At 43.6% G+C, this 23,383-nt stretch overlaps 1 protein-coding gene across 4 annotated transcripts in view; it reads left to right on the top strand.

Annotated features, from left to right (window-relative positions):
• The window catches only part of LOC126175411 (cholinesterase-like), a 411,608-nt gene that overhangs the window by 321,495 nt on the left and 66,730 nt on the right, over positions 1–23,383 (top strand). For all 4 annotated transcript variants that reach the window (XM_049922209.1, XM_049922208.1, XM_049922206.1 and 1 more), the window contains 2 exons: positions 1,279–1,464; positions 15,785–15,987. In XM_049922209.1, coding sequence (XP_049778166.1) covers positions 1,279–1,464; positions 15,785–15,987 — 389 coding nt within the window. The remainder of the gene's footprint in view (positions 1–1,278; positions 1,465–15,784; positions 15,988–23,383) is intronic.

Raw genomic sequence — 23,383 nt, 5'->3', positions numbered from 1 at the left:
TTTGAAATGTGGCTCAAAAATTCCTGCGCCACCCGGTGTGGCCGAGCGGTTTTAGGCGCTTCAGTCTGGAACCGCGCGACGGCTACGGTCGCAGGTTCGAATCCTGCCTCGGGCATGGATGTGTGTGATGCCCTTAGGTTAGTTAGGTGTAAGTAGTCCTAAGTTCTAGGGGACTGATGACCTCAGATGTTAAGTCACATAGTGCTCACAGCCATTTGAACCATTTGAACTAAAATCTGGTTCCCCCTCCATTGATGCTTCCACCCTGTTTCCACTTAACTTAAATATGCAAATTTCCATAAGGATGTTAATTTCGTCACTCTCGGTGCTACGTGTGTTAAATCTCACAAAAACTACAAAAACCTGTCCCATGTTGCAAAACCAGTAGAGCAACACTATAAACGACTCTTAAAACTGAGGCATCCGACATCTAAGGTGTCCAAAGTCCCGACGCCTTACATTCATTGCGACTGAAGTTAGAACCCCAATACCCAACGCTGAAATCGCGTAGTTTTCTTACGGGTGGCCGAGGAAAACATTTCGGAGACACCCGATCATAATGGACAGGACAAGGCCCCTTAGGGCGTTGTTTCCAACACATCTCTTAAGCAGCGTTGGGGAGTCACTGTTGGTAGACCCTTGGTTTATTTGGGAAGTCAGATGCTAAAAAGCTCCGTGTTCATTCACCTGTACACATTTTCGAAGTCGTCGTTCACGTGTATCTGTTTTGGATAGCGCCGTTTTCACACGCACATTGTACTTTGCTCACCGGAGCATGCTAACAGTTTACACACTTACCAGTTCGGAAATGCTTCTACCCTTGGCGCGAAGGCCAACTATCATGTTATTTTGAATGTCAGATAAATCTCTCCAGTTCTGCTTTCCGACAACGAGTGTACTGTTTTCGACATCCCTCCCCCCTCCCCCTCCCACTACCCCACAGTGCTTGAGATGCCACCTGCCGTCTGTGAGTAGTTATTTCACGCTGACGTTGCACACAGGCAGTGGTCATTTTAACGTATCTGGATCGTGCACATTTTAAAATGTCGTATTTTATCTTGGCATGCGTCGCATTAGTTTTGCTTTGTAATTTTTGTGTGGTTAATTAAGATATCTTCATCATACATCTGCATATGCTTTTCAAAAACATCATGAAAACTGAATAAACATAAATGAGATCAGTATACTTCCTTTTGTCATTAAGTGCACGTGTGCCATGGTAGCTTGCTTCTGTTGTTAGTCACTTTCTTATGTCCTGGTTGCCATGGTTAATTGCAGGTTTTCTGAGCACGGGAGACGCTGTCGCCCCTGGTAACGCGGGCCTCAAGGACCAGAGGCTGGCGTTGACCTGGGTACAGAGAAACATCGCGCACTTTGGCGGCGACCCGCAGCAAGTCACAATATTCGGACAGAGCGCCGGTGCGCTGTCTACCTGTTATCACTTCCTCTCGCCACGGTCCTCAGGTGAGCAAAACTTCTGACAGAGTTCATCCATTTGTATTAAAGTTTGCCTTATACACTCCTGGAAATGGAAAAAAGAACACATTGACACCGGTGTGTCAGACCCACCATACTTGCTCCGGACACTGCGAGAGGGTTGTACAAGCAATGATCACACGCACGGCACAGCGGACACACCAGGAACCGCGGTGTTGGCCGTCGAATGGCGCTAGCTGCGCAGCATTTGTGCACCGCCGCCGTCAGTGTCAGCCAGTTTGCCGTGGCATACGGAGCTCCATCGCAGTCTTTAACACTGGTAGCATGCCGCGACAGCGTGGACGTGAACCGTATGTGCAGTTGACGGACTTTGAGCGAGGGCGTATAGTGGGCATGCGGGAGGCCGGGTGGACGTACCGCCGAATTGCTCAACACGTGGGGCGTGAGGTCTCCACAGTACATCGATGTTGTCGCCAGTGGTCGGCGGAAGGTGCACGTGCCCGTCGACCTGGGACCGGACCGCAGCGACGCACGGATGCACGCCAAGACCGTAGGATCCTACGCAGTGCCGTAGGGGACCGCACCGCCACTTCCCAGCAAATTAGGGACACTGTTGCTCCTGGGGTATCGGCGAGGACCATTCGCAACCGTCTCCATGAAGCTGGGCTACGGTCCCGCACACCGTTAGGCCGTCTTCCGCTCACGCCCCAACATCGTGCAGCCCGCCTCCAGTGGTGTCGCGACAGGCGTGAATGGAGGGACGAATGGAGACGTGTCGTCTTCAGCGATGAGAGTCGCTTCTGCCTTGGTGCCAATGATGGTCGTATGCGTGTTTGGCGCCGTGCAGGTGAGCGCCACAATCAGGACTGCATACGACCGAGGCACACAGGGCCAACACCCGGCATCATGGTGTGGGGAGCGATCTCCTACACTGGCCGTACACCACTGGTGATCGTCGAGGGGACACTGAATAGTGCACGGTACATCCAAACCGTCATCGAACCCATCGTTCTACCATTCCTAGACCGGCAAGGGAACTTGCTGTTCCAACAGGACAATGCACGTCCGCATGTATCCCGTGCCACCCAACGTGCTCTAGAAGGTGTAAGTCAACTACCCTGGCCAGCAAGATCTCCGGATCTGTCCCCCATTGAGCATGTTTGGGACTGGATGAAGCGTCGTCTCACGTGGTCTGCACGTCCAGCACGAACTCTGGTCCAACTGAGGCGCCAGGTGGAAATGGCATGGCAAGCCGTTCCACAGGACTACATCCAGCATCTCTACGATCGTCTCCATGGGAAAATAGCAGCCTGCATTGCTGTGAAAGGTGGATATACACTGTACTAGTGCCGACATTGTGCCTGCTCTGTTGCCTGTGTCTATGTGCCTGTGGTTCTGTCAGTGTGATCATGTGATGTATCTGACCCCAGGAATGTGTCAATAAAGTTTCCCCTTCCTGGGACAATGAATTCACGGTGTTCTTATTTCAATTTCCAGGAGTGTAGATGCTCTGGGAGAATTTCTGTAGTTTATTATGAACTATTTTATAACGTACTTCTAAATGGCGATTACAAAGCTGTGTACATAAGATCACTGTTATAAATGATTCATTCGTTTCAAAAGCTCTCAGTATTACTAAGTATTACATGTACAAATACGATTGATGCAGGAATAGAAGTGTAAACTCGCCATCTGTCCATTTTGAACTCTATAAACGTCCTATAAGCGCCCCTCTAATAACATGACACACGTTCAATCGCTAGTCAAGTTCGTTCCTTACCTTACGTAGCAACATCCTGTCAATGGTCACCACAGCGGCGTTGACACGTTCTCTGAGCTGTTCCACTGCTGTTGTAAGTGGGGGTACACAGAAACGGTCCGTAATGTATGAAACAAAGGCAAAATTCGAAAGGTGTCAGATCAGGAAACCTACAGGGCCAAGAGAACGGAGCCACATTATGCTCACCACTGCCACCAACTCAGTGATGCGCCATCCATAATCTTTCGGTTTTAATTGCTACGTGAACTGCAGATGGTACAGTTTGAAATACAACCGCTGTCGCAAAATCTTCCACATAGTTTGGTTCGGTAATCACAGTTCGTAGATTGCGCGGCAAGTTGACATTTCTTTGGACTATGTTCGAAACTTCCCCTCGCTCACCCCGCAATTGGATCAGGCGTATTTCATCGATCGGTACTTTTCTGTTCAGAGCAACAATCATTGGCCCAAAATCGTCGATACCAACGCACAGTTCTATGTTTACATAGCGGTTCTTTTCCATAATTCCTTCTGAATCGGCACTCACATATTCCAACACACAAAAATTATTTTCTGCCTTTGTCGCCTTATTTTTAGGCACTACTCTCGTAACGTCATCTGGTGGGCACATAAAAGGTGTTAATACGGTTCTATTCATGGATAAATCATATTTGAACATGTAATACTCTGTAACATACAGATATCTGAAAACGAATGAGTCATTTACCCTGTACTATACCTTACTACACATTGAATACCGAATTATGGCGTTACTCTTGCATGGGAGCTTAATTATTTAAATGAAAATGCAATAATTTTAGTAGCTGTATGTCCGGTTACGAAGTCTCGTAACCGGTTGGCCCTGAGTAGTATTAGTACTCAATCTGACTGCATAGAATAACAACAAAGAGTGAAAGGAAATTTCCGTTAACACAATTGATTAATTAAGTCCCCAGCAACTATAAAAACTACGAAACAACAACAGAACAACTGCACACGACATGCACTCAACTAGTACTGCTATCGACGTCCTCTCAACAAGCACTGCCCACGGCAACCTCTGAACTACAACTGCCCAGTGGAGGCGGCGGAATCATACTCTTTGGCGCAATCTCTGGCGCTGTGACTCATTGTAGCCACCTTTCACTGTGTCCGTAAAACGATGTTGGGAGAGAACATAAGCGAAGTATGCCTGCAGACGTCAGTTTAAATCGATTTATTTAGACAGCGTTCTTATTACCTTTTTATGTATGTTTGGTGTCAAGTATTCGAGTCGTAGCTAGCACAGCGAACACGTCCGGATGACATTATTCAATATCGCTTATGTGACAGAAAGTGATCACAATCAATGAGTGATGGATTGGGAGTTGAGTGTCACCTGTAGGATCATCCCACGATTCTTGGAGTAGTAAAGAGGATGGAAACAGCCTGGGGCAGTATAGCAAAGATACACACCATGTGACAACTCTGTGGTAGAATACTTGCTTTAAGTAACCAAAGAGGTGCAACCAGCAGAGTACATGCTTTAGTAAGAGACAACACAGTCACCTCTCGAACCGCGTTTCCTGCTGAGTATTATCGGACTGAAAAGGTTAACCAGTTTGTGCAGAGACCTCTCAGATGGATTCTAGTGTTGGATTACTTTGCACCTATGGAGCCCTTAGAGATTTTCATGCAATTGAAGTTTTAATGCATTTGGGGATACCGAACCACACTGCTCCCACGTGTCCAGCTAAATAATGTTCTGTGGCGTGGACATTGCCAGTAGCGTCGTAACAAAAATAAGTGTGCCTGTAATGAAGTTGACAGCCACCTGTGGTCGCCATTTTCTACCAAACTGCATGCTCACCTCTTCTACCTCATCTTCAACAACGAAAAGTGCTGCATTGCACGCACCCAGTCTCTGTACACTAATGGGGTTCATCTTAAAGATCGTGCTAAAGGCTGGTTTACGAGTGTGAAGTTAAGGAGGCGAAAATTCCTTGGCTGCAAAGTTACAGACAGCAGATTATGATCAGAGTATTTTGACGCAATGTGTGTCTTCAATTAGATACGATCAGGTGTCGACATGACACGAGCTCATCTCATGTTTCATCGAAACCGTTGTCCACGGCGAACAAGTAATGTCTCGTTCATGGATGAGTCACTGTTTATCCCACAGAATGATGTTTTCCAACCGTCTATTCATCTGGATGTCACAAGTGACATCACCATCAGTGTTGTGGAGCGGAACAATTCTGCCAATGGCAGTGAGTTTTTTTGACGAAGAATAATGTTAGAAAAGGAAAAGACCACCACACCTGTATCGGACTGGTAATGGGACGGATGCTATACAGTGGTATTCTTTTGGGTCGCCGACTGGTTTGATGCGGCCTGCCGGAGTTCCTCTCATATATCACTCTTTTCTTCTCAGAATAGGACCTGCACCCCAAAAGCTCAACTATTTGCTGTGTACGACCCAGTCTTTATATTTCCGTACTGATTTTGCCACCTGCGGCTCCCTATACAAACATGGAATTGATTCCTTGATGTTAAACATATGTTCTATGGTCCTGTCCCTCCTTCTTGTCAGTATTCTCCATGTGTTCCATTCCTTGCCGATTATGACAACAACATTATTTCCCGTTAATCAATCAAACTTTTAACATCATTCTACTGCACCACATCTCAAACGCATTATTCTCTTCCTTTCGTGATTCCACAGAGTCCACGATCCACTTTCATACAGACCTAGAATGTTAGAAATTTCTTCCTCTTATTAGGAAGGTAGTTTCCACTACTAGATTTATTTTGACCAATAATGACCTCTTGGCATGCGCTAGGTTGTTTTTAACTCCTCTTTCTATCGTCCGCTATGTGCCATTTTGTTCCCAAGGTAGCAGAATTCTCTGACTTCGTCTACCTTTTGATTACCAATATTGATGTTAAGTTTCCCGCTAATCTCGTTTCTGCTACACCATATTACTTTCGACCTTCATCAGTTTAGCCACAATCCCTTTTCTCTATTAATTAGATTGTTCATTCCATTCAGCAGGTCGCGCAGTTCTCCTTTAAATTCACTGAAGACAGCAAGGTCATTAACGAATCTTATCAACAGCATCCTTTCACTCTGAATTCTAATTCAACTCGTGTAATTTTCTTTAATTTTCATCATTGCTTTTTCGATGTATAGACTCGACACTGCGGATGAATGGCTACATCCCTATTAAACACCATTTTTAATACGAGCACTTCGTACTTGTTCTTCTACTCTTATCGTTCCCTCTCGTTTTTGAAGATATTGCGTGTTGTCCGTCTTTCCCTATCGCTTACTCCAACTTTTCTCAAAATTTCGAACGTCTCGCTCCATTTAACATAAGACTTTCCGTCCGAAGAGGCCTTGGAAGGCCCAACGGTACCGACCGGGCGCCGTATTATCCTCAGCCCACAAACGTCACTGGATGCGGTTATGCAGGGGCATGTTGTCCCGGCCGTATGTCAGTTTACGAGACCAGAGCCGCTACTTCTCAGTCTAGTAGCTCCTCAGTTTGCCTCACCCCGATCGCCAACAGCGCTCGGCAGACCAGATGTTCACCCATCCAAGTGCTAACCCAGTCCGCCAGCGCTTAACTTCTCACCGTTATCTGCCCTTGCTATCGTGGGAATTGTGTGGATGATATTTTTGCGAAAGGTTAGTGGTTTGCCTCTAGACTCAAAGATTCTACACGCCATTCAAAAAAATCACTTAGTTGCTTCTTTTACCAATGATTTCAGAAATTCCGATGGATTATTAGCTATTTCTTGTGCCTTATTTGACAGCAAGTCTTGCACGGTCTATAAAACTGTGACTCTAATACTGCATTTCTTACATCTTCCATATCGACTACCATTTCTTCCTCAATCACGTGAGCAGACAAGTCTTCTCAATCATAAAGGCCGTTAATGTACTATTTCCACCTATCCATTTTCTCCTCTGCGTTTAACACTGGAATTTCCCTGGTACTCTTAATATTGATGATCTTGCTTTTAATTTTACTGAAAGCTGATTTGACTTTTCTTTACGCTGCATCTGTTGTTCCGAAGATTATTTCGCCTTGGCTTCCCTCCAGTTCCAATTTATTTCATCCCTGAGTGACATATTTCTGTATGCCTCAGTTTCTCCGATACTTTTATACTTCCTTCTTTCGTTGATCAGCTGAAGTATTTCTTCTGTTGCTAGCTGTTTCTTCACAGTTACATGTCTTACGGCTATGTTTGACTGTAGAACTTCTGTGATTGCCCTTTCACAGATGTCAATTCCTCTTCAACTAAACTACCTACTGTGATATTCATTATCGCAGCTTCTATAGCCTCAGAGAACTACAGACACATCTATCACTCCTCTGTACTTCACTATTCCTCTGCTTCGCACCTTGGTTCCTGCAGACGATTCTCTTAAACTACTAAATTACGATCGGAGTTCGTATGTGCTCCTGGATACGTTTTACAATCCAATACCGAATCGGAATCTTTGTCTGACCATGATATTAGCCGGCTGGAATCTTTCCGTATGTCAAGGCCATTTTCGAGTATAGCCTCGTCCACTCGTGACTTTTAAATAATTTATTCGCTGCTACTGCGATTTATACAATATCCAGTTAGTACCTTTCGTATTTGATTCCTACAAATAAGACCATTTTATCGCGTCACGTTTTCTTCGTTCCCTTCCCTTAGTACTATGGTCCATTCGCCCATGGTTTTTAGATAATTTACTATTACATATTAAATTTTCTTCGTCCATTCATCTTCTCCTTGTGATGTCTGCACGTATCGTTGAACTATTGTTGTTGGTGTCGGTTTTCTGTAGACTCTGATGAGAACAAATCTGTCACTGGGCTCTCCGAATTAACTTACTTTCAGTTCTATTTTCCTATTGGTGACGAATCCTACTCAGGTTATACCATTTTCTGCTGCTGTTGGTATTACCCCGACCAGCAATTACTAACTGAATTTTAAAGCAGAACTCAATTCATCTATCCCCTCTCTGTTTTCTAATGCGGAATCCACATCATCGCTTCATACCGTCTTCCATTCCCTTCTCAAATATAGCTTCCGTTCTCCCATGGATATCAGATTTTGATCTCTGCTTACATATTTTATTACATTTTCGAAGTCCTTATATACTTTTTCTTTCTCTTCATCTTCTGCTTGCGATATTGGTATGCATGCCTCAACTATTGTTGTAGTCACCTGTTTGATGAGAATAAACCTATCGCTGACCACAGTAGCTCTGTTCTGCCTCCTTATTCATGACGAATCCTATTTCCGTTATACCACTTTCTGCTGCTGGTGATGTTACTCTACACTTGTCTGACCAGACATTCTTGTCGTGTTTCTATTTCACGTCTTTCACCCACATTATAACGAGACACACCCTTTGCATTTTTTAAGGTTTTCTGGCTTCCATACCGTATTCAAGCGTCCGACGTTTTAAGATCTGACTCTTAGAATATTATACTTTCGTATGTTATTCATTCTTTCTCTCATGACCGCCTTCACTAAGGCAGACCCCCACAGGAGAGGTGAAGGGAGGATTAGTAGTGAATCTTTTACCGGTGGAGATATGATGATGATACTTTCTCAATAACATCCTCATGTCATGTGAATACACATTAGGCGTTTTGAATTCGGTGCTTCTTAGTGTCTTCTTCATGCTCACACCTTCGATCGCTGCTAATTCTTCCACCTTTTAAGGGCAGTTGATTACACCAACGGCAAGAACGTTGCCACAATCGTGTCTGCTCCTTCATCGTCTTTTACAAGGCCGTTGGCAGAACAAGAGTGGCTCGTTATACGAGAGGTATTCGATCGCCGTTGCTGATAATTTTTATTCAGAATTTCAACACAAACGCGGATTTATCCGGGGCCCAGTATGTTCTGATTACTAATCAAAGACGCTATTCCCTTTTCTTTCTTTCCATTTGTTTCTTCGTTGGTTTTTTATCTGCATTTCAGAGCATATGTCGCATGACATCTTTCAAAGTCCATGTATGAGAACTTCAATCAGTTTATTTACTACAGACAGCGGTCTGTGGGCTCAACGGCTACGCTGCACTACCGTGTCAGCTAGCCCACGGCGGCCACTCCATTGTGGCTACATTCTGAAACAATATGTGGTCATTAGTAGTGAAACTTACGTGGGTTCCAAAAGGTAGGTGAAATGAGAGACTCCTCCTCCAACAGATATGTGATACTGTGTCACCACAATGAGGTAGCTGCATGTGCCGGTGCTGCGCGATATAAAATTGTGTTTCGCATTAAGACAGCCTCGTCCGCTTCATTTGCTACTTCGTCTCCTTGAATTACGACATATCATATTACCCAGAAGAATGACACCCCCTTTCCATGCACTTGTAAATGAAACGGTTAGTCGTTGATTAATTGGGTGTGTCATTCTTCCGATTATAAGTGAAGGACAGCTTGTAGGAACCCTAGTAAACGAGGAATTTGTAGCGTGATTACACCTCATCACATCCAAAGCCCTTAAGGTCGGATATAAATCAGCATCGTATACTGTGAATGTATACCTTGCGATCAGAAGTGTCTGGTTAACTGCCGGAAAATGACTTACAAGTTCGTGGCGCCCTCCATCGATAATGCTGGAATTCAGTATGGTGTTGACCCACCCTTAGCCTTGATGCCAGCTTGCACTCTCGCAGGCATGCGTTCAGTGATGTGCAGAAAGGTTTCTTGGGGAATGGCAGCCCATTATTCACGGATTGTTGCGCTGATGAGAGGCATCATTGTCGGTCGGTGTGGCCTGGTACGTAGTCGGCGTTCCAAAATATCCCACAGGTGTTCTATAGGACTCAGGTCAGGACTCTGTGGAGGTCAGTTCATTACAGGGATGTTATTGTGGTGTAACGACTCTGCCACAAGCCGTGCATTATAAACAGGTGCTAGATCGTGTTGAAAGATGCACTCGCCGTCCCAGAATTGCCTTTCAACAATCGGAAGCGAGAAGGTGCTTAAAATATCAGAGTAGGCCTGTGCTGTGATAGTGCCGCGCGGAACAACATGGGGTGTAAGCCCCTTCCATGAAATACACGACCACACCACAACATCACCGCCTCCGAATTTTACTGGCACTACAAACGCTGACAGATGACGTTCACTGGGCATTCGCCATACCCACAACCTGCCATCGGATCGCGACATTGTGTACCGTAATTCATCACTCCAAACAACGTTTGTCCGTTTTTAAATTGTCCAATGTTTACTCTTCTTACACCAAGCGCGGCGTCGTTAGGCATTTACCGGCGTGACGTGTGGCATATGAGCAGTTGCCCGACCATGAAATCCAAGTTCTCTCACCTCCCACCTAACTTTCATAGTACTTGCAATGGAACCTGATGCAGTTTGGAGTTCCTGTGTGATGGTCTAGATAGATGTCTGCCTTTTACACATTATGACCCTCTTCAACTGTAGGCGGTCTCTGTCAGTCACCAGACGAGGTCAGCTTGTACGATTTTGTGCTGTACGTGTCCCTTCACGTTTCCACTTCACTATCATATCGGAAACAGTGGACCTAGGTATGTTTAAGAGTGTGGGAATCTCGTGTACAGACGTGTGACACAAGGGACACCAATCACTTACCGAGCGAGGTGGCGCAGTGGTTAGACACTGGACTCGCATTCGGGCGGACGACGGTTCAATCCCGCGTCTGGCCATCCAGATTTAGGTTTTACGTGATTTCCCTAAATCGCTCCAGGCAAATGGCGGGATGGTTCCTTTCTAAGGGCACGGCCGACTTCCTTTCCCGTCCTTCCCTAATCCGATAAGACCGATGACCTCGCTTTCTGCCCGCATCTCGTGGTCGTGCGGTAGCTTTCTCGCTCCCCACGCCCGGGTTCCCGGGTTCGATTCACGGCGGAGTCAGGGATTTTCTCTGCCTCGTGATGGCTGGGTGTTGTGTGCTGTCCTTAAGTTAGTTAGGTTTAAGTAGTTCTAAGTTCTAGGGGACTGATGACCATAGATGTTAAGTCCCATAGTGCTCAGAGCCATTTGAACCTCGCTTTCTGGCCTCCTTCCCCAAAACCAACCAACCAACCAACCCAATTACTTGTCCACGCTCTCAGTCCATGAGTGTCACGGAGCACCCCATTCTGCTCTCTCACGATGTCTAATGACTACTGAGGTCACTGATATGGAGTACTTGTCAGTACGTGGCAGCACAATGGACCTAATGTCCATGGGGTGTCCGGATACTTATGATCACATAGTGTATTAGCTAATCGAGTCTTAAGAGCATGTTCAGGAATAATCGCAGTACAGTCGATGGAATTCCACTGCGTAGAACCTGTAACCGGAGAAACACGGGTTCCTGAAGTTAAGATTGCTGGTTTTTCTACTTCTAGCTTACAACATATAAAGAACAGTTACCATTTGTTGCAGTCCGCCCCCTCAGCTGAGTGATCAGCGTGTCTGACCGCAATACACTGGGCGTGGGTTCGATTCCCGGCCAGATCGGAGATTTCCTCCACTCTGGGACTGGGTGTTGTGCTGTTCTCATCATCATTTCATCATCACTGACACGCAGTTCGCCTAATTTGACGTCTAATGAAAAGACTTGCAACTTGGCAGCAGAACATCACCGGCTGGGGACTTCCAGCAATCAATGCCATACGATCATTTCGTTTCACCGTTTGTTACAACAATAAGTAGAAGTAGCTTAACAAACATCTGATATTGACGAAGACTATATCCCTTGTTCCGTCACCTCCTTGAAAAAAATTCAGAACTGTAGAAAGATTAACGCCTTATCTTGCCAACGTTTGGTAAATTTTAATCTACTTCTGATATTAAAACAATCTTCCTTTTGAAAGAAAATGGTCGTTAAGGAAAATTATTCAGATTTAACACATGAAAAAAATTACGAGACCAATTTAAAACGACGAGTTCAAAGTAAGTTGTGAAAGTTAGCAACTGCTGTTTTATACTGAAATAAAAAAATTACTAACCGAAATGTGCAACGAACACCGCAAGTTATAAGAAAGTTCCTTCTTTAACAAGAGTGCTTTCACCAACTCGCGTGTACACGCAACATTAATTTGTTTGACATGTACATCATAAGAGAGAAAAAAACGACGCATCACGAAGCAATTAGCCGAAAAGAACGTACATCGGTAGATGTGGTGTACAGTTTCAGAAAAAAGTTGATGATTTATTCAAGAGAAAGAGCTTTACAAATTGAGAGTGTCAGTTAAACATTGGTCCAACCTGCGACCCTTATTGAAGCAGTTATTCGGCATGGCGTTGATTGTTAAAGTTCTAGGATATATTCCTCAGGGACATAGTGCCAAGTTCTGTCCAATTGGAGCGTTAGATCGTCAAAATCCCGTGTTGGTAGGAGGGCCCTGCCCCTAACGCTCCAAACGTTCTCAGGTGGTGAGAGGCGCAGCGACCTTGCAAGCACGAGGACAAGCTCTAGAAACTCTAGATAGGTGTGTCCGGACATTATCTAGCTGAAATGGAAGCCCAGGTTGGCTTGCAATGAAAAGCAACAAAACGGGACGTAGAATAACGTAGAGTTATCGTTGTGCAGTAAGGATCCGAATGTCGACAACCAAAGGGTTCTCCGACAAAATGAAATGGCAACCCCGTCCATTAAGCCTGGATGACGCGCCGTATGATGGACGACAGTCACGCTGGTACCCCATTGATGTCTGTGGTGCCTCCAGACACGTCTTCGCTGGTCGGCGGGCTTAATTCGAAGCGGGAATCAGCAGTAAAGACTACTATATTCCAGTAGATGAGATTCCAGGCCCAAGGCGGGTCTGGAGACGTCCCGGAGAGCAGTGGGGTACCGACGTGACTATCACTCGCCATACGGCCCGACAGCCAGCTGTTATGGGTTGGAGTACCATTTCTTTTCGTAGCAGGACCACTTTGCTTGACATTCGTGATACCCTACAGCACAGGGATACGTTGACGATAACGCCCCTTGTTGTTGCCCTTCACGGCAAATCATCCTGGGCTTACATTTCACCAAACCTAAAGCTCGCTCACATTTGGCAAGAGATTCTACTGCTTCTTCCTGCTTGCCAAACCGTGCTCTGGCCAACAAGGTCACCGGACCTTTTCGTAACTGAGAACGTTTGGAGCATTATGGGCAGGGCTCTCCCACTATCTCGGGATTTTGACGAAAAAAATGGCTCTGAGCACTATGGGACTTAACATCTGTGGTCATCAGTCCCCTAGAACGTAGAACTACTTAAACCTAACTAACCTAAGGACATCACACACATCCATGCCCGGGGCAGGATTCGAACCTGTGACCGTAGTAGTCGCGCGGTTCCGGACTGAGGGACTGAACCGCTAGACCACCGCGGCCGGCGGATTTTGACGATCTAACTCTCCAATTGCACAGAATTTTTGACATGACATCCCTCAGGAAGAAAGCCAACAACTCTATCAATCAATGACAATCTGAATAAGTGCTTGCATGAAGGCCAGAGGTGGACTATTGTGTGATTCACTTGCTAAATTTGTGAATCTCTTCCTCAAGTATAAGTCATCCATCATTTCTGAAATTGTAATCATTTGTTTGCCTGCGCTTGTGCATCACATTTACCGATATCCGCACCAGCTTGATAATTCCTTCATGGTACGTCATTTTCTTTGTTTTAGTGTGTCGATAATTTGCTTATAAGACATTACATACTCCGCATATTCTGGAGAAATAACTAGAATCTAAAAACAGCTTGTGTTCCCGCATTCCTTTTGGAGGCGCAGGCACAAACAGACAACCCAGGAAACTGCTAGTGTCCAGAAATCAATGCTTCTAACGCTGCTTTGAAATAACCCTCGAATAACATCCGTTTGCAGGACGATAGCTAGATCCGAACTACGTCCTTTACAGCAGTGTTGTGGGATGTGCGATGTACTGCGGCTGTTGTGCACGTGAAGAATAAGCCATATATACTGAACGCCTCTCACTACTGGTCACATTGGTCACATTGGCACCCACTACGCAACTCCCAGGGTCCCACAGACAAGCAAGACCGCGCACACATGGACAGTCTTACGAAAACTGCCAGGGAATACTCGCTGACTGCCAGTCAGTATCTCGAATCACTGCCCGTAGAGGCTGTACTGGTGATAACAAATAATCAAGAGCCCCCTGCAGATCGTTATGTGCAGATCTGTTGACTCGCAGAAGCTCAGATCCATCAACTAGCGGTTGATTGTAATTAGAGTGAGCTACGGACAGAGGTCAAGTACAGACTTCTCGTATGGCAACGACACTTGCCAGATACTCTAATGCGTTAATGTGGAACCTATTAACGCAAGAAAATGAATTAGTTCCAGTTTTCGCTACCTGGAGCATATCTCCCGCTGTGAATTCAAAGAAAGACGTACAACGATGTTTCCATATGTCAAGGAGTAGCATAGGGACGTGGGCAGAAAAGGCCAAGCCAGTAAGTAAGTTCTTTACACAGTTTATTCAGTGTGAGCATCGAAGGTGTAGACGAGATGCTCTACAGCGCCAGATCTGCACCTGGTGGCCAATATTGGAACAATTTTTTTTTTTTCAGCGTAAATCGGTTCCGCATTAACAGCTTTAGCGTATCTATTACGTTCTGCTGCCATCCGATAATTGGAGTCCACACTGGACCTCTATGAGAAACTGCACTTGAACTATAGCCAGCTGCTGTTAATAATATTTCAAATGCATTTTGAGATATTCCTATTTCTTGAACCTCGCAATACTTTTTTTGCACATATCAACGTATGCATAGTGAGAAAGTGTTCTAACGAGGCACTTGTTAACATCTGTAAAACTTCATGACAGACTTTAAGATATAGCCCCTAAGTACCATTTCCATGTGAACTTAAAATACCTCTCAGTCGGTAGAGTATTTCCCACAGACGCCACAAAATACTACCCCAATAGATTTCATTAACTATTATGTTTTGCGTTCAATTACAGGTTTCTTGTTTTTTAAAAACTTGCAAATTTCCCGTCTTGCTTCTCTTGTATCGCTGCTGTTTTCAGGTACAGAATACTCTTCTTCAGAGTTTATATCGCTCAAGGTTGTTTTAGTCCCTCACAAAGGGCTAAAAGAATCCACATTGGAGCTTCCTGAATTCCTTCTTCTATTGAACACAAGGCTTAGTTGCTTTCTCGAGTTATGCCCGATTACTTATTATGCTATTAATTCTCTACTTTTTTTCTTTTCCTTTGTCACGTACTTACCTTAGTTAATCGTTAGAAAGTGAGATGTTAATCATGTCATGCAGAAGTTATACCGTAAAAATTTATTGCATTCTGCAATTTGAGAACTATGTCTTATCAGAGTCTCGATGATCCACCAAAATATTTTTGCATCAGGTCGAGGGTATACATTATGTACAGGAGTCAGATTACACGATTTATTTTTTACTGATTCACTTTCTTAGTAACAACTGATTACCTATTACTTTCCCAGAAATAGTATCCATTGATGCGTACTTTCAGAGGGACAGTAACAAGGTGAATAAGTCACAAGGCTTCTGTTTGAGTGCAATACCTGTGACACACCTCTCAGCGCCGACACTAACTGAAATGTGTAATACGTCCTTTTGCAGGTCTGTTCTCAAGAGCTATTATTCAGAGTAGTAACTTCGTCGTGGCAAACCCGCTGTCAACAGCAAATGCCCGTACTCATTCTTTCAAACTAGGAGCCACCCTCGGCTGCGAAACCGACGATTCACAACAGCTGCTCGACTTTCTGCAGTCTGTGAACGTAACAGACCTTCTGGTAAACGACTCTCTTATCCAGACAGAAGTGGTACGTAAAAATACAACTTTTTCCTTCTGTGTACTGCATATGAGCGAAAGTGTGATGGTAGGGGAAAGTGTGAAGGGGGACTTGGGGTCACGCAATGTTTGTTATATCTTCTAGGTTTCTTCAAACTGATAACTGGTTGTAGACGACGAAATATCTTGAGTCCCATGTGAATCATGGACCTTACCGAGATCGGGCTTACTGCTTGCCTGAATAACGCAGATAACACGTGCAATCACAATTTAAGGGTATCTGCGGAGAGGTCTGTCTAATACGTCCTAAAGAGAAACAGCAACCTTTTCAGTAGTCTAGGGGAAACAGTCGTTAAGACTGATGGGTCTAGCTTTTTAAGTTTAGCCAACATGGTCTTACTGGTCTGGTAATGTAAGCTATTGAAAAAAGGGGACAGCTACTGTAGTACTTTCTGTGCTACGACCATGCAGTTGGTGACGATGGGATCCTCTTATGTAAAATATTCCGTTGATAAAATGGTTCCCCAATTCGATCTCTGGGTGGTGGAAGTCGTCATAAGGAATGCTAGGACTGGCAGAGGAAATTGCGTGGAATGTTAGATCCTTTAATTTGGACGGGGAATAAGGAACGGGATTTTAGGTTTTGTGAGCACTGGATCATCAACACAAAACTGGATGGTGGGTTACGCAGTATTAGCCCTAAACCTTATTAAAAAAAAATAGGAATACAGGTACATTGCTACGAAGAGCCTTGTGAACCCGTTATTGTAGCCAATATAAACTTGCAAACCAGCTCTCATCACAGTGGTACAGGTTTGTATGCCAACTAGGTCCGCAGATGAAGAAACTTAAGGAATGCACGATAAGACAAAGGATATTATTCAGATAGTTACAAGACATGAAAATTTAATTTTGGCGGGCGGCTTGAATTCGGTAGTAGTAAAAGGAAGAGAAGGAAAAGGTATTTGGAGAACATGGGAAAAAGAGTGAAAGAGGAAGCCACTTTGTAGAATTTTACACAGAGCGTACTTCAGTCATCACTAATACTTGGTTACAGAATCGTGTAGCGAGGTTATATACGTGGATGGTCTCTGCTACACTGCAAGATTTAAGATTGATGACATAATGATAACGCGAAAATAACAAAACCAGATTTCAACGTGTAAGACATTTCCAGGATGTGGACTCTGACTACAATTTATTGTTAATGACCTGCAGATTAAAACTGAAGAAATTGCAAAAAGGTGAGAAACTAAGGAGATGGACCTGGATAAATTGAAGGAATGAAGGGTTCTTGAGGGTTTCAGAGGGAGCGTTTGTCCGCGTTGAACTGAAACTGTTGATAAGAGTACTGCAGAATTCGAATGGGTAGCTCTGAGGAATGAAAGAGGAAAGAAGCAGAGAATTGCATCGATAAAAAGACAAGTACTAATTTAATAACTTGGATAACTCAGGAGAGACTGAATGTAACCGACAAAAAGTCAAAAATTAAATATAAGGCAAATGGAGTTGGCGAAAGAGACTACAGGTGCATAGACAGTGTTACTGGCAGACACCGCAAAATAGCCCTGTGTGGATTGGTAGACGACAAGTTGAATTTTAATTAGGGGAAGAATAGTAAAATACAAGGATCATTATCTAAAAGGGAAGCTACTGAATGAAAAACAAGTGCTCAGACGGCAAACCATTACTAAGCAAAGAAGGTAAAGTCGTTTGATGAAAGGAATACATACAAGGTCTGTGTAAGAGAACGAGCTTGAGGGCGAATTTGAAAGTGCAGAAGAGGTAGCTGGAGACTTGAGACATGACATTTGTCAACAACAAAAAATCAGCCGAACACTGAAGGACATAACTCTAAAAACAGTGCACCTGACGTAGACAAGGTACCCTCTCAATTACGGAACCATTGGGCAGGCGAAATACCCTCACACTTCAGAAAAAACGTAAGAATTCCAATTCCACTAAAGACAGGTGCTGACAGGTGTGAATACTACTGACAATCAGTTTAATAAGTCGTGTTTGTAAAATATTAACAGGAATAATTTACAGACGAATCATACTACGTCTACCGGCGCTTATGTCCTCAACTGTTTTGCACGCCAGAGCAACAACAAACAAACAAATCCTACGTGTATTAAGTCGATGAAAAGCAAACCGATGTTTATAGAATTTGAAAATGTAGACAGTATTTGACATTGTTTGCCGGAGTACACTCTTTGAAGTTCTGAAAATGGCAGGGATAAAATAACTTTGCCCAAAGGGTATTTGCTACTTGTGCTATTTGCTACTTGTGCGGAAATCAGACAGCAGTTACAAGAGGGGAGTGATACAGTGTTGTAGCCAATCCGAAATTACTCCATCTATTCACTAAGCTAGCCGTGAAGGAAACCATGAGATATTTGGGAAGGAATTAATGTTAATGGAGAATAAATAAAAACTTAACCGTTTGCCAATTATAATGTAATTCTGTCAGCAAACGCTAAGGCCTTCGATTGGAATGAACAATGCCTTGAAAACATGTTATAAGATGAACATCACTAAAAATAAATCTTGCTAATGGAATGTAGTCGAAGTAGAGCTAGTAGCGTTGAGGGAATTAGTTTGGGAAATGAGACAATTAAATTACTAGATGAGTTTTATTTTTGGGCTGCAGAAAACTAATGATTGCAAATGTACGGAAATTATAAAATGGAGACTGGAATTAACAAGAAAAAGCATCTCTGAGTGGGAGAAATTTGTTCACATCTAACACAAATGAGGAAGCTAGGAAGTCTTTACTGGAGGTTTTTTCTGGAGCGAGGTCTTGTACGAATGTAAACACGAACGAAAGGTTATTACGACAAGAAGAAAACAGAAGGTTCTGAATTACAGTGCTGTAAAAGAACGCTGCAGTTTAGATGGGTAGATCCAATAACTAAGGAGGATATACTGAAGCGAATTTGAAAGAAAGAAGTTTAGGACATAACTCGTGTAGAACAAGGCCACACCTTAGGCATCAAAGAATTTTTTGTTTGGTAATGGAACGAAGCGTATGGGGTAAAACTTACAGAAGGAGACCAAGGATTGAATATTGTAAGCAGGCATGTAGACTACGAGATGAAGAATATTGCACACAATAGACTAGCATGGAGAACTGCGTCAAACCAGAACAATAGCAACATTATCATGAGAGATGCTGCAAATGTATACTTAAATAAAGTACTTATTTTTAATAGTATCAGTAGTAAATTGTCACAAATTTCAATCATTTAATTGTAACATTAGTGTCTATAAATGGAAATAAATCATTGATATAAGTCTCTAAGTAAGTGAGCAACACTTTTCAAAAATATCAAAAATTTAAAATTCTTAATCTTATCATTGATTAGTCATTAGTTGTCAAAAGTCAAAAATTATAGTGTAAGATCTCTTTCATCACATGTAATATAACAGCAGCATACAACACATGTAAGTGTGGTGAGCTGCTAAGTTGGTTTTCCACCAGGTGGGGCTGAGCCTATCAATCCATGTCTTCATAATTCTTGAAATACACAGAACTCTTGAAGTCACAGTGAAGACAAATATTACAGGAGGTCTTCTCGGCATATGGTTGGGCTATCAGCCAAATTGTGCCGTTATCTTGTAGGAACGTATCAAGCAGTTTTTCAACCATCATGCACAAGTGGTCTGGGGTAACGTTTTTAATTCATAATCGATACGTCTTCGGTCCCGAGTTCGATTCCCGTCTTTTCTTCAGTTTTGATTAATAATCTGCATTGGCGGCTGAAGACTTCTGACATAAGAAGCCATCCGCATTCTGCCAGCGGCCTTTTCAAGGAATCCGGAGGAGCGAACAGAGGTTCAGGGCACTCTCTTGTCGTAGGGGTGGGAAACTGCCCCTAAAGGCGGAAGGATCAGCAATGATAAGCGGCATGAGGATGCAGAAGGCAATGGAAACCACTTCATGAAAGACACGTAACTTGTATCCAAAGGACATATAGCCTGTAATTGAAGAAGTGTCTTGATGATCTCTCCACTGGCAACACATTCCGGAACAGTCCCCCATTTGGATCACGAGGAGGGGACTGCTTAGTGGGAGGCTACCATGAGAAAAAGATTGAATAATCAACGAAAGGATAACGTTCTACGTGTCGGGGTGTGGAATGTCAGAAGCTTGAACGTGGTTCGGAAAATAGAAAACCTGAAAAGAGAAATTCAGAGGTTCAATCTAGATATAGGAGCGGTCAATGAAGTGGAATGAAGACAAGGATTTAAGGTTAGATGAGAATAGGGTAATATCAACTGCAGCAGGAAATGATATAAAGGGGGTAGGATTCATTATGAACAGGAAGATAGGGCAGAGAGTCTGTTACTGTGAACAGTTCAGTGGCAGGGTTGCTCTTAACAGAATTGACAGCAAACCAACTCCGACAACGATAATTCCGGTATACATGCCGACGTCGCAAGGTGAAGATAAAGAGATAATGTATGAGGATATTGAAAGGGTAATACAATATGTAATACGGGATGAAAATCTAATAGTCATGGTAGACTGGAATGCAGTTGTACGGGAAACAAGTGGAAGAAAAGGTTACCGGATAACATAGGCTTGGCACAAGGCATGAGAAAGGAGAAAGACCAATTGAGTTCTGTAACACGTTTCAGCTAGTAATAGGGAATACTCTGTTCAAGAATCACAACAGGAGGAGGTATATTTGGAAAAGGCGGGGTGATATGGGAAGATGTCAGTTACATTATAACATGGTCAGACAGAGATTACGAAATCTGATACTGGATTGTACCCAAGAGCAGATGTAGACTCAGCTCACAATATAGTAGTGTCGAAGAGTAGGCTGAAGTTTAAGACATTATTCAGGAAGAATCAATATGCAAAGAAATGGGATACGGAAGTACTAAGGAAGGGCGACATACGATTGAAGATAGTTCAAAAATGGTTCAAATGGCTCTGAGCGCTATGGGACTTAATTTCTGAGGTCATCAGTACCCTAGAACTTAGAACTACTTAAACCTTACTAACCTAAGGACATCACACACATTCATGCCCGAGGCAGGATTCGAACCTGCGACCGTAGCGGTCGCGTGGTTCCAGACTGTAGAGCCGAGAACCGCTCGGCCACTCCGGGCGGCATACGATTGAAGATCCCTAAGGCTATAGATACAGCAATAATGAATAGCTTAGTAGGCAGTACGGTAGAAGAGGAATGAAAATTTCTAAAAAGAGCCATCTCAGAAGTTGGGAAGGAATACATAGGTACAAAGAAGGTAACTGCGGAGAAAACATGGGTAACAGAAGAAATACTTCAATTGACCTATGAAAGGAGGAAGTACAAAAATTTTCCGGGAAACTCAGGAATATAGAAATGCAAGTCGTTGAGAAATAAAATAAATAGGAAGTGTAGGGAAGCTATGACGAAATGGCTGCAGGAAAAATGTGAAGACATCGAAGAAGAAATGACTGTCCGAAGGACATACTCAGCATACAGGAAAGTCAAAACAACCTTCGGTGACATTAAAAGCAAGGGTGATAATATTAAGTGTGCAACGGGAATTCCACTGTTAAAAGTAGAGGGGAGAGCGGGTAGGTGAGAACAAATGAAAGCCTCTAGACGGGGAAGATTCGTCTGGTGTGATAGAAGAAGAGAGATGAGTCGATTTAGATGAGATAGGGGATCCAGTATTAGAATCAGAATTTAAAATAGCTTTGGAGGACTTAAGATGAAATAAGGCTCAAGGGTAATTCCATCAGAATTACTAAAACGTTTGGGGGAAGTAGGAACAAAACAGCTATTCACATTGGTGTGTAGAATGTATGAGTCTGGTGACATACCATCTGTCTTTCGGAAAAATACAAAATTGTTAAGGCTTTGGTCGCCATTTGTTGACAAACTGCCTATTGGCTTCTGTCTCGGGCTCTTCGGCCGACATTCATCTGATGATTTTACTGACGTTTCGCCAGCACGAGTGGCTGGCACTGTCAAAGCTTCACCCTCCACTACCAGTTCACCACCGGCAATGGTGGTGAAGCTTTGACAGTGCCAGCCGCTCCTGCTGGCGAAACGTCAGTAAAATCATCAGATCAACGTCGGCCGAAGAACCCGAGACAGAAGGCAATACGCAGTTCTTTTCGGAAAAATATCATCCATACAATTCCGAAGACGGCAAGATCTGACAAGTGCGAGAAGTACTGCACAATCAGCTTAACAGCTCAAGCACCTAAGTTGCTTACAAGAATAACTTACAGAAGAATGGAAAAGAAAATTGAGAATGCGTTAGACGACTACCAGTTTGGCGTTAGGAAAGGTAAAGGCACGAGAGAAGCAATTCTAACGTTGCGGTTAATAATGGAAGGAACACCAAAGAAGAATCAAGACACGTTCGTAGCAAGTGTTCGACAAAATTTGTGCAAGATACTTGAAATTCTGAGAAAAGTTGGGGTAAGCTGTAGGGGGAGATTGGTCATATACAATATGTGCAACAGCCAAGAGGGAATAATAAGAGTGTGCGAACAAGAACGAAGTGCTCGTATCAAAAAGGGTGTAAGACAAGGCTGTAGTCTTTCGCTCCTACTGTTCAATCCGTACATCGCGGAAGAAATGATGGAAATAAAGGACTGGCTCAGGAGCGGAATTAAAATTTAAGGTGAAGGGATATCATTGATACGATTCGCTGATGACATTGCTATCTTGAGTAAAAGTGAAGAAAAATTACATGGTCTGCTGAACGGAATGAACAGTCTAATGAGTACAGAGTATGGATTGACAGAAAATCGAAGAAAAAGGAAAGAAATGAGAAGTAGTAGAAATGAGAACAGCGAGAAACTTAACATAAGGAATGATAATCACGAAGTAGATGAAGTTAATGAATTCATCAACGTATGCAATAAAATAACCAATGACGGATTTTGCAAGGAGGACATCAAAAGCAGACTATCAATGGCAAACAGAGGATTCCTGGCCAAGAGAAGTCTACTATTATAGAATATCGGCCTTAATTTGAGGAAGAAATTTCTGAGAATGTACGACTGGAGTACATCACTGTACGGTAGTGAAGCATGGACAGTGGGAAAACCGGAACAGAAGAGAATCGAAACATTTAGATGCGTTGCTGCACACGAATGTTGAAAATTAGGTGGACTGATACGGGAAGGAATGAGGAGGTCCTGCGCAGAATCAGAGAGGAAAGGAATATGTGGAAAATACCAATAAGGAGATTGGACAGGATGAACAGGACATCTGTTAAGACATGAGGGATTGACTTCCATGGTGCTAGAGGGAGCTGTAGAGGGCAAAAACTGTAGACGAAGACAGAGGTGGGAACACATCCATCAAATTATTGAGGACGTAGGTGGCTTGTGATACTCTGGGATGAAGAGGTTAGCACCGGGGAGGAATTGGCAGCATGCCGCATCAAACCAGTCAGAAGCCTGA

The sequence above is a fragment of the Schistocerca cancellata genome, chromosome 3 (genome assembly GCF_023864275.1).
Source record: "Schistocerca cancellata isolate TAMUIC-IGC-003103 chromosome 3, iqSchCanc2.1, whole genome shotgun sequence".
Lineage (NCBI taxonomy): Eukaryota > Metazoa > Arthropoda > Insecta > Orthoptera > Acrididae > Schistocerca > Schistocerca cancellata.
The sequence above is the reverse complement of the archived record's forward strand: the minus strand, read 5'-3'. Positions and strand labels throughout refer to the sequence as shown.